At 43.5% G+C, this 12,043-nt stretch overlaps 1 protein-coding gene across 1 annotated transcript in view; it reads left to right on the top strand.

Annotated features, from left to right (window-relative positions):
• The window catches only part of LOC144823882 (mucin-5AC-like), a 663,881-nt gene that overhangs the window by 221,822 nt on the left and 430,016 nt on the right, over positions 1–12,043 (top strand). The window contains exons 16-17 of the mRNA XM_078682770.1: positions 6,020–6,072; positions 6,409–6,509. Coding sequence (XP_078538896.1) covers positions 6,020–6,072; positions 6,409–6,509 — 154 coding nt within the window. The remainder of the gene's footprint in view (positions 1–6,019; positions 6,073–6,408; positions 6,510–12,043) is intronic.

Here is a 12,043-nt window from a genome sequence, read left to right as displayed (position 1 = left end):
CACAAGAACATCTTACCCTTCTAAAGCAAGGAGTTCTCTCTCTGTTAGAGACAGGAGCTATGGAACCAGTTCCATTAAAATATCAAAGGGCCGGTTTATATTCCCTGTACTTCTTTTTTTTTTTGGGCGCTGCAAGTGTGGGCGTGTTTTATTTATTTTTTTTATTTTAAAGTTTTTATTGTTATAAAAAGAGAACATACAAATATATTCCCAAGGATGGCTCCCGACCAGCAGTGCCAGGCTCTCCACCAATTCTAACGGCTGTGTCCAGAACGCCCAGGTTACATGCACGGGACGAGCTGACACGAGCCCAGGGCAAGTCGCGAGCCACCACGCGGACTATAAACATAACACATCTCCTTCCCTTTGACATGATATGATGAAAACAGAATAAACATAGATTGGTTACATATGAATTAGAAGTATTACACTATAATAGTAAACATCATGTAGATAGTGAGAAAATTAAACATACATTGCGGCTTAATGAAGGAGAAAGACAAGGAAAAAAACAATAACCTGGATAATAAAACATTAATGAACAATAACAGAAAATTACAATCCAACCCACTCCTTTCCTAAACATTAAACAAAATCTTTCAAATATGTGGGTGTCCTTCTCTTGCGAACAGGTCTATCCCCCTTTACACCAATAACTTGACGTGGAGGTGATGTTGGTAACTGAGATCCCTGCGACTTAATACTTTTCTGATACAATGCCACTCTCCGGAGATTCCATGTCTGACCATTTTGTAACCTGACATAGTTACCAGACACAGATTTTACCTGAAAAGGTCCCCTGAACTTGTTAAACATTTTGTGGTTTCCTCCCGGTTTGACCTTAACCAAATCTCCTTCAGAAATATTCGTTTTGCCAACTGTGACAGTGTGTTGGTCCACTGACAAGTGTGAATTTTGTATCCATGTGGGTATTAATTTTGTACCAGCCAATCTCCCTCTCATGAGCTCATAGGGTGTTTTGTTCATGTTCTGGTGTATAGTTGTGCGATATGCCCAAAGCATTTCCTTGATTTCCCCTTGAACATACCGATTTGAAACCAGAGCAAGTTGCATAGTGCCCTTGACCAATCTACAAAAAATTTCTTTAAGGCGCCTGCCCGTGAGAGTCTGTCCCAAATGACCTTCATGTGCTAGGCCAATGATAAGGGGTCTCAATGAAACAGGTGGAATATATCTTTCCCCTCTTACTAAAATGAAATCTCCATGCATTGATATTTCATCCTGTAGTTGTACATAGGGTCTAAGATCGGGTGTTACTGTGCTCTGTCTAGAAACCCCTTCCCTACACACCCTAATCAAACTTCCCATAAGCTGGTCTTCCTTCATTGCCTGTATCCATTCGTCTTTTGTAACTGATTTAGAAAGATCCCCCACAAGGTCTTCTAGATAATCAACAACATTTTCAGTCACCAACTCTTCTGGCCTAGCTTTGGTATCTGGTAACCTGGATAAACAATCCGCAACACTGTTGCACCATCCAGGTACATACTCTACATTGCATGTGAAATCTTGAACACTGACAGCTAATCTAGCCATTCTGCCCGAACAATTTTTGATCCCTCCAGGAGCCAAAACTTTCAAGAGGGGTTTGTGGTCCGCCCTGAGTGTAAAGTGAACTCCCCACAAATAGATTCTAAAATATCTTGTTGCCCATGCAGCTGCCAACGCCTCTTGCTCGATGACCAAATAATTTCTCTCACTCATGGTCAACGAACGAGATGCAAAAGCAACTGTATTCAAGTGACTACCACGCTTCTGTGTTAAGACCGCTCCAATGCCTACAGAGCTTGCATCCACGGTGAGAAATGTGGGTAAGGAATGTTCAAAACTAGAAAGAATATTGTCATTCACAATATTATTCTTAATTGACTCAAAAGCATCCTTTTGTGCTGCCCCCCAGGTGAGCACTTTCCTTTTTCTCAAAATATCTCTTAGAGGTTCAACCTTCTCTGCAAAATTCTTGACAAATTTCGCATAGCATTCTACCATGCCCATGAACGATCGTAGTTTATCTTTGTCATCTGGCTCTGCTACATTGAGTATGGCGCTTACAAGATCTTTTTTTTGGTTGAATCCCATTTCCAGTAACATGGTATCCTAGATAATGTATGTATGTATGTAAATGTATAGGCATTTATATAGCGCACTACTTACCCGTAGGGTCCCAAGGCGCTTCGACCGCTGCGAAACCCTTCCTGGCTTCCCTGAGAGATGGTCCCTTAATGGGTATCTCCAGGGTGAGACCAGGCATCCCCGGCGGTCTGGTGGGGCCGTTAGTGAAGATGAGGCAAGCTAATGCCCAGAGTTGCCGAGTGTGAACGCTGATCAGAGTGGGCACCGAGGCGAGAGAATTATCGAGTCCGCTGACCCTGGTCCAGAAACCTGCCGCGCCGGGAATCGAACCCTGGTCCCGGGCCGTCCTCTGCTCTCGGGTCTGCCGCCTCTAACCAGTGAGCCACACTACTTCATAATCAACCTCTTTGACCACAAAAACACACTTGTCCTTACGTAACGTTAGGCCAGCTTTTGTTAAACACGAAAACACTTTACCCAAAATGCAATTGTGGTCATTTGAGTCCAAACCATATATTGATATGTCGTCTTGAAAAAAAAACAACACGTTCAATGTTCTTGAGGATATCCGTAATAATCCTTTGAAAAGCACGTGCAGTAGAACATAGTCCAAACGGTAACCTCTTGAACTGGAAGGTGCCCTCCGGGGTCATGAACCAAGTGTACTCTTTTGAATTTTGATGGAGTTTAATTTGGTGGTAAGCACTTCGTAGGTTGAGTTTAGAGAACACTTTACCACCAGCCAAGCCGAGGACGATCTCATTGATATTGGGCAAAAAAAAATTGTCCATCAAAAACACATTCACGTCTTCCCATATTTGGATGACTGACTCATAAAAGCCAACTCACAAAGCAGCTGTCTGCGCCACACTCACTAAACAGTGCAGTTGCTCTACAATCTTGAATTCACAGTAAATCTGTCCAAATCCCATCTTCAACCACCCAACACACAAGTGTATCTGGGCGCCACAACAGATACACAAAAGGCTTTGGCCTAACCTAATCCGGCCAGAATCCGCAATATGCAAACTTCACTCTGTCAGTTTAAGCCTCAACACTCATTACCAGCTTGAGTGTTCATGCAGTTACTAGGGATGATGGCGTCTTGTATTTATAATAGTCCCTTACGCAAGACTCCAGATGCGTCCCCTTAAGGAGTGCTTAGCACGTCAGTGGAGCCAGGCTCGGGGTCTCTTATCTGATCTATTGTTGGAGGACGGCCACACCCATCACTCTCTGCAGAGGTGGAATACACAAAACCTTTCAAAACGGCAGCTCTTCATCAACCCGGTTCCACAGATAGTGCTAACAGGAGATGCATCGCTTACTGGTTGTGGACCCCATCTCCAAACGCATACAATTCAGGGCATGTGGCACACGCAGCAAGGACTGGACCCATCTCATTAGTACTCAGAGTGACTCCAAGGGCTTGTTGGCTTGCCACCTTTGTCTGCAGTTCAGGGCCATCAAAGACTTCCTCCAAATACCATTAGTGAATCATGCCCTGCCTGGTGGTGCAAATTCAGTCCTGGGTCCTTGAAAGGTGATCTCTTATGTCGAGGACAATCAGAACGGATGTAGTGACGACTTTATGTCGATCGGAACCGATGAAGTACCCTTTCACACCAATGCAATGCCGATCTAAGAACATCCCTGTGAGGCTCGACGACGATGCTGGGCCCAAATGCGAGGTTCATCATCGATGCAGCATCTGCATTGTAAGGGTTTCGAATGATGACATGGGACTCGACTGCGAGGCTCAACTACGACACATCGGTCCGACTATGTGAATCAGAACCGAAGCATAGAGTCTTTGATGCTGATACTTGCTCCATCCCAGGTACTTTCTCAACGGTACCTGCGTGAATCCTATAGCCAACCTGCCATCCATTGTGGTCAGCCTGATCTTTGGATTTGCCCTGGTCCAGCACGATCCAACCCCTAGGTGCTATATTGAGCTATAACACTACCTTTTAATTAATTCTGTAAAAGTTCACATCTACGGTTCTACTTATTGGACTTTTGACTTTTTGGGCTAATTCTACTTATAACACTATTCTATATTGCTCTAACAATGTGGCTCATTTAAGTGGTGTTTTTATTGACTTATTGGGTGTGTGTGTTGCACAAATAATTTGCACATTGCCTTTTTAGAAAAGCCTGAATGATTTGTGTCAAGCTACTAGAGGATGAGCACAGATATATTTTTGTATGCAACTAGCTTACCGTTTTTAGGATTGTGGTCCCTACTTGGACAGGGTGCATGCCAATTTCTAACAGAGCCTTATTGTATCCCCCTGCCTCCTTTGGAAAAGATAATTCCTTAATTTTGCATTATTTTTTGAGAATCAATACATTCTTTGATCATAATAAAACACACGCACACTCATCAGTTACGCTCTTTACCTTTGACCAGTAAGGCGCATTACAAGAAGGCATTGTGTTAGTACATGAATATGAGCACAGATTTAATTTGCTTACACACACCGCTGATTGTAGTATTTGGACGTGCCTGTAAAGGCTTTATGTTGTCCAAAAGAGACAGATCGAGAAGATGGTATGCTGTATCATATTCTGCTACCGTCCTCAATCATGTACTTCAACGGTGCATCCTATCCAAGAGAAAGCAGACAAGCAGCTCTGGTAATTAGCAAGTTCTACCAGGAAAGATAGCATTGAGGCATCCCTAAATGCCCTCTATAAGGAATATTCGTCTGATATTCATTGTAAAGTTGCACTTCAATGTTAATATTTTTAAATCTAAATAATTTGTTTTTTTTTGTGGACGCTACACACCAATGTCACATCAGACCCTTGTGCAATGGAGAAGATGCAGAAGATAGATCAATGCAGTAGTTGATGAAAAACATACATTGAGTGGAGTTATGTCCAGAATCTAAAATTCTGAACAATTCGCTGTTGGGAGATGGCCAGATTAGAAGGGGTGGCTCAACTGGGTAACATTCTTGAGAGGAGCCGACCTCACGAACCTAAGAAACATACCATGGAGAAACCCCAATAGGGGGCTTCCCTGGACAGGTTCCTAGACCTGTATGACCCACTTTGAAGGTGCTGACCAATACCAGTGGCATAACCCAGCACCTTTCCCCCACCCAGAGCAAGACTCCCCCTTCCCCCCTTCCCCTTAGAATCTTCTCTATCTCTCCTGCACTTTCCCCAGAGTAGACAATGGGACAGGGGGCCGTTCAAGCTCATAATCTACTGCCACCCGATCGACCCTCCGGACTCCCCCTAGTACAAAGAGCCACGGGTATATGTTTTATGATATATGTTTTACAATAGTTTTAACAGGGACATCCAAGCCTTTGTAATCCATGCTACCAGCACCTAAGTCAAATGGAGTGTTACCCTCAAATGGTATGTTGCCCTGTATGGACAATGCAAAATGTTTAAATGTTAACTGTCATATGTGTTTGTCTATAAAATAAACAATAAAAATATTAAAAAAAGAAATTCTTGAAATCCACTATGGTTCTAGTCTCAGGTAGTGGGATCGATGCAGCACCACCGACCTGAAGTGTCTGGTTGGTAGGGAATAGTAGAGCACACGATAGACAAGCATTTCACCCTTCAAGGTAATTCAAATGCATTTGAGTCCATGAGATAAAGTTACAGATAATTAATTTCTCACAGGCGTGCATAGAATGGATTGCAGCGACATCACACTAGTCCACAAGACTTCCGTCAGTGCAGTAGTAGACCTTGCAACAAAAGTAGAAAATGTGTGAAGCTTGATTAATAACGGATCTGAAAAAAGTAAAGGACAAGTTATGTATGTAATCAGTTATGGTAATCATGAAAAGAAGCGCAAATTTGCACTGCTACCTCGGGACAAATGTTTAAGTCTAGAAAGAGATATTGTGCAGGAGATGCGTATTTATGTTCTGCGTTCTTTCACTTTCAGCACCTGCACACAGGGAAAGCTGAGTTGTATCGGGGAGCACAGCAGAGAACCAGGTAATAGCTGATCTATGTCTAATATCAATAAAGCCCTAGACCCACAGCACCAATTACGGTGTGTCGCAATCAGACTGACTCAGAGTGTATGACTGATCTTGTATATGAAACTCTGTATTTCTTGCCTTGCACTTGGATCTTCACTACCTGTAGCTCTGATCTCATGTATGGAGTCCCACGTACCCTCCCAACAGAGGGCCTTATAAACAGAATCACCCATCACCTGAGGGCCTTTTAAACATAATCACCCATCACCTCCACTGGAAACACACTGATCAAGCACTTGGAGATGAGAGCTGCATTACACATTCACTTGTCTTCCATTCTCTCTTCTAGAGTGTTTGGCTCCAATGATTTATTTTGACTGTGCCAAGTCCAGTGTGGGTTCCAGAGGATCCGAGTGCCAAAAGAGTTGTCACACACTTGACATGGAGTGCGTAAGTGTCCACCGATTGGGGCTCAGATGTGTCAATGTTGCATTCTCCTTCCTTTGACAAGACTTCCGATATCCCAATTATTAGGATTTAATTTTTCTTCAATTTATCAAAACTTCTTATTATAAACGTATTTGATTTAGCACTAGAATAATAGGCAAATGATATAAAGAGAAACACACTTAATTTGTCATGATTGGTGCCTGCAGCCATGAACTTTGTCTGTGGGACCAAGCTGTGAAAACTGTTCTTATATCTGTGACTGTGACTCTCACACCCTCGTGTATTTGTGACTTCTAACTTAGTTGAATAAGTGACTTCTGTCCTGCATAGTTTGTGTTACAATTAGCCTTTCTAGGGCTGTATTACATAAGGTGGCCTGGGGGCACAAAGGGCATGTGCACTCTCTTTCTGCACCCCGAGGCACGTTTGTATGCAGAAGGAGCTGTGGTGTCACTTATGTGGCCCCTTCTGCAATACAGATAGTGTCAGCACACATGTAGAGCTTCTTCTATCCTAAAAGGACCTTCCATCATTTGCATAGGCTTGTGGCTCCATGAAAATGCTGCAAACAAGTATGCGCTTGTGCCCACACTGCATTACGGATGCTGAGGCAGAGACAAATAGGCCATCAGGAGATATTTTGATTGCACCTCAGTAAGAAAGCACACAGTCAGTGTACCCATCGTAAGGGGGAAAGAAGATCCTATGAACACCTAAAACCCCTCCCTTTATTCAGGTACATAACTTCTCTTTGTAGGGGATCTCTGTTCCCCTTGAAAGTGTAGGCTGGGTGCCACCTCCACTGTGGAAGGCGGACCAGGAGCTACAATCAGCTAGTCGGTCTTTCATTAATGATTAGACCAAAACCGAAGTAGCTATGCTAAATGTTTGCACACCCATCAATGGTGTTACGCAATAGTACCAATGTCCAATCTCATAAACAAGACACAATAAGTCCTTCACAGTGATGCTCACGTGATGACAGCACCCAGCCTATGATGCACCTCGTCGTACTGTGGAACAGTCCAGACAACTTATACAAAAATTACAATGAAGCACAAACTCTGCTGTTTCACTGCAATCCCTGATAAGAAAGTCTAATGTGGGTGTAGATTATATTGAATTCTTCTTCTTTATTCACAACCAGGTTCTGCACATGTTATGATTGGTTTTGCCATCAAGAAGTGCTGACACGTGTTTCATACTCCAGACTTTTTCAAGGCTGCAAAACCATAAATCACAATTAAAAACAATTTGATGGTGTAAACCTATAGCACACATCAATACCATGTGTCTATGTGCCACCATGCGGAAAGAGTCTCACAAAAATGAAAATAGCTCATGGTGAGGTGTTCTTTGTCAAGGATCACTACTTCTGTCTTGTCGGTGTAGAGTTTGAGAATGTTGGCTTTCATCCAGTTAGCGACATTGACTTCGGTCATGCAGGTGGGGACGTTGTTTCTTGTGTTAGGGGCCATATCCAAAGGGAGAGTATCAGGTGCATGTTTTCAACATAGTAGAGGATGTTGATGTCGTGTACATGAAAGACATTAGCCGAAAGTATAATGTATGCGTTGAAGAGGATGGGGCGGAGTGATGAACCTTGAAGCAACAGTTCCCCAGTTGCACCTCTGCTACCCTTTTATGTCACCTCTTTCATTTATACTGGCCTGGGAACAATAATATTAATTTCCTCACTCTTCCACTACTCAACATTCAGCTTGGATCAGGAAAGCCTGGACTAGGGGTAATGAAGATTACTGTAAATAACCAGGCCATTATCTTCTCATCCATCTCCCTTGACACAGTCCTCAAAGATTAAGTTGATACCAAAGCCAATCATTTAGCTTAAACTCCACTTATGATGAAAAATTAACCATACATCATAACAGTTGAAAAATAAGTTTTACTCATTTCCTTCTCATTTGAAAACTGCACCCTGTACTGTGATACCAAATAAACCAGCGACAATATTTCCACTAGCAGCCTATAATGCCTCATTAAGTTATGAAGGCTAGCCCATGTGGCAGCATTACATACATCACTGATTGATGCTCCTTTAAACATGGCCCATTGATCTCCGTAAGAAGAAAGCCATCTGAACAATTAAAAACTTGCCCTAAAAGATCCTCAACAAAAGTTCTGATTCCAACAGGGCCCTCATTTCCCCAGTTTTTCTCCCCAAGGATATAGCAATGAAAAGCAATACTTTATAAGGGACATATTTCATGTGATTTTTGGACTGCCTGTAAAACAAATGGTAATTTCCATGATGTTTCAGGAGAATGAACCACTGATCTTTTGAGAAAAATAGCTTCTTAACAATATTTTTGCTATCAGCTTTATGACCACAAGTTGTGGGCTTCTAGCACTCTTACTACTGCCCACTGTCCTCTGAGCATGGAGACCGCAAGACACACCTGAAATCCATCTTTTAAAAAATCCAAACCTATAGGTGGTTCACAGGAGATTGTGTTTCATTGTCAGGTTAAACACCATTTCTCAAACTTCTGCCAAAGTCTCAAATAAGACTTAAGTATAGATGTATTCTTAGCCTTTTCAATATGCTCTGTTCCTTCTAGTAAGCATTCCAAACTCTCTAGGTATTCTCGTTCAACCACATACTTCCATCTGTAGATGGTTCAGAACTGACTGAGACATATAGCTGTTCCTCATAAACCAAGGATACACTGGTATCATCCATGGATCCAGAACTGCCAAGTGGAGAAGCAGGGGGCACTATGGATGCCACTTCCACTATGGGGGTACCCACAGAACATCTGCGTGATCCTTCTTCACTTTCTTGAATACCCGCAGCTCTAGGGGAAAAGGAGGAAAGAGAAAAAATAGAGCATGTACCTTTCAACCTTCCTGACAGGATATTCTTACACAGAACCAAAGTTTTGCCTGCAAAAAAGTCCACCTCTGTTTTCTTTCTGCACTATTTGGTAGAATACTCTTAGAAATAGGGCTTGCTTTTCCAAGGAAGGGAAGAATCTGCTCAGATGACCTGCAGGCGCAATCTCCTTCCCTGAAGGATGGGCGGCCTCCAAGGCCCAAGGGCATTTCTCCTGCGCCACAAGTCACAATGCATGAATCTATGACCACCCTTGATGGTTGTCATATGCTTACACCACCCCTGGCTATCTCTCTTGAGCTGAACATTGTGACCCCTGACCAGAGAAGCAAAATGTAACTCAGTCCAACCGGAGGACCAAACACGTTGATTCTCGGACCACTACCCCTGTGCTTGATGTATATTATCGCTCCCCAACTCATGTGCATCTGTCATCAGGATTTTTGGGAGAAGGCCTACTAGAAGGATCCCCTTCTCCAGATAATCTGTGTTTACTATTGGGTAAATATGGAGTCTGGTCCAAGGTGTAATCCTCACTGACTAAGCCCTTAAACCTTGCATTTTTAGCCAGCCCTTGCCTGTTGAGATTGTCCAAGTTTATGGAGATTAAATGTTTGATCCTAGCTTCTGGAACAGATCAGTCATTAAAATATTTGAAAATTAGTACACCTTTTGCATGTAGCAGCTCCACCAACAGTGCCAATCAATACCTTGGTAAAGACCCTTCAACCCTTGGAGAGGTGGTCAATCCAAAGGCCAGGACCTGAAACTGATAATGATCATCTTGAATCACAAATCAGAGATACGTCTAAAACACCTGAAGTATCATAATGGGCAGATCTGCATCTGTGAAATCCTGCGATGCTAGAAAGTCTTCATTTTTTAGATACTGGAATTCAGTCTGTAAAAACATCATCTTGTGTGGAGCATGAATTTGCTCTAACAAAGCATACTTCTTCACCTGATCCTTCAGCAGAGATGTAGTTAAAAAGAATCGTTGTATCTGGTAGCGCAGTTGGAAAATACTCAGGACCCTCTGATCCGAAATTGACTGTCTAGACTTCTCCTGGAAAGCAGTCAGTTGTTTCCTAGCATAGTCATGACTTCAGAGGTGGATTGAAAGTCACTTTTGCTTTAGCCCAGGACTTTTCAGAAGGACAGACCTGCCACGTCCCCTGACCTCGATAGAGCTGGTTCATCAATTTAGCTTGAAAGGCTGCACCAAAAGCCCGTTTCGAGGCATAACATTTTTCCCTCGTCGCTGATTTTGAAGGAGCAAATATATTTTTGTCCTTTACTGATTTTTTTTAACAGAGTCTCTAACTTGTCACGGAACAACTTCAACACAGTGAAGGCAATACCCATCAAGAAGTTATTTTGTGGCGCATCCACCTTCCAAGACCTCAACCAAATGTGTCTTCTCACAGCAATTGAAGACCCATGTACTGCTGTCTCCAATGAGACAAATGTTACATCTGAAAGAAAGTGGACTTGCTGTTCCATGATTAATACGGTAGAGGTTACCTCCACACCGTGTTCTCTTTGCTCACTAAGGGGCCGATTAGGATGGTGGACGGACTTTGTCCACTCGCCATCCTGTCGTAGGAAGGGACAGTCCGCCATAAGGGCTGAAAGCACCGCCTGCCGCAATGCTAAAAATGCATGTTGTGCGTTTCAAAGTACAACATGAAAGACACCGCGCGGTGCCTGTTATGTTATACTTTGAAACGCAGGGGGGTACCATAGGTACCCCCCATGTGCACCCCCCGTTCACCCTGGGGGCCCGCAACGGGCCCCCAAAGCAAAGACCGTATGCCTTTCCACGGCGGCAATGCTGCAGTAGAAAGGCATAGGACCGCAGGCATCGTAATATGGCGGCGGAGTCTCACAGACACCGCCACCATATGTACGCACTTTTTCCGCCAGTCGCAAAGGAGACCGGTGGAAAAGCGGCGGACGGTCTTCCCATCCGCCGTGGACCCCCCCAGCCATCCTAATGTGGCGGGGGGTCAGTTCAGTGAGGATGGCGGGCGGATTGCCCCCGCCGGGCCGGCAGTGGCTACCACCAGCCTGGCAGGGGGCAATCTTTCCGCCATCCTAATCGGCCCCCATGTTAGGAAAACTATTCACTAAGGAGTGAGTGGCATACATAACATACGCCGAGAGTCTGTTGGAGAAGTTAGATGCCAAGTATACTCATTTGCTCACAACTTCCACTCTCTTATCGACTGTATCAGAAAGTACTCCTCCTCTGACACAACAGTGCCTTATGTTGAAAGTCATTCCAGTAATGAGTCCATATTCACCTGCAAAGTGAAGTCTTCAGCAAACACTTGTAGTGGGTATCTTTTGGCAAAGAAAGTGGGAAAGGTATTATTGTCAATATTCTTCCTTTTGTTTGCCATCTTTTCCCTTATGGCTCTGTGTAGAGATAAACTTTCAGGCTCTTCCCTCTGATATTGCATAAATCCTCCTCACCTTCTTAGGAAGGGGTATCTGGACATACCAAATTTTGCCTTAACTGCTGGACCACCTCCTTCAACTCCATCCTTGAACAAATCTTCCCTTAATTTTCTCCCCCTCTGCATTGTGATCGTGGTCAAGAGAGGACATATGCAGTGTTTTTATCAATGACGGTCTCTCTCTGGTTTTATATACCACTGAGAGTGTCTACAAA

This window comes from Lissotriton helveticus, chromosome 3_1 (assembly GCF_964261635.1).
Source record: "Lissotriton helveticus chromosome 3_1, aLisHel1.1, whole genome shotgun sequence".
Lineage (NCBI taxonomy): Eukaryota > Metazoa > Chordata > Amphibia > Caudata > Salamandridae > Lissotriton > Lissotriton helveticus.
This window is presented reverse-complemented; position numbering and strand designations above follow the sequence as displayed.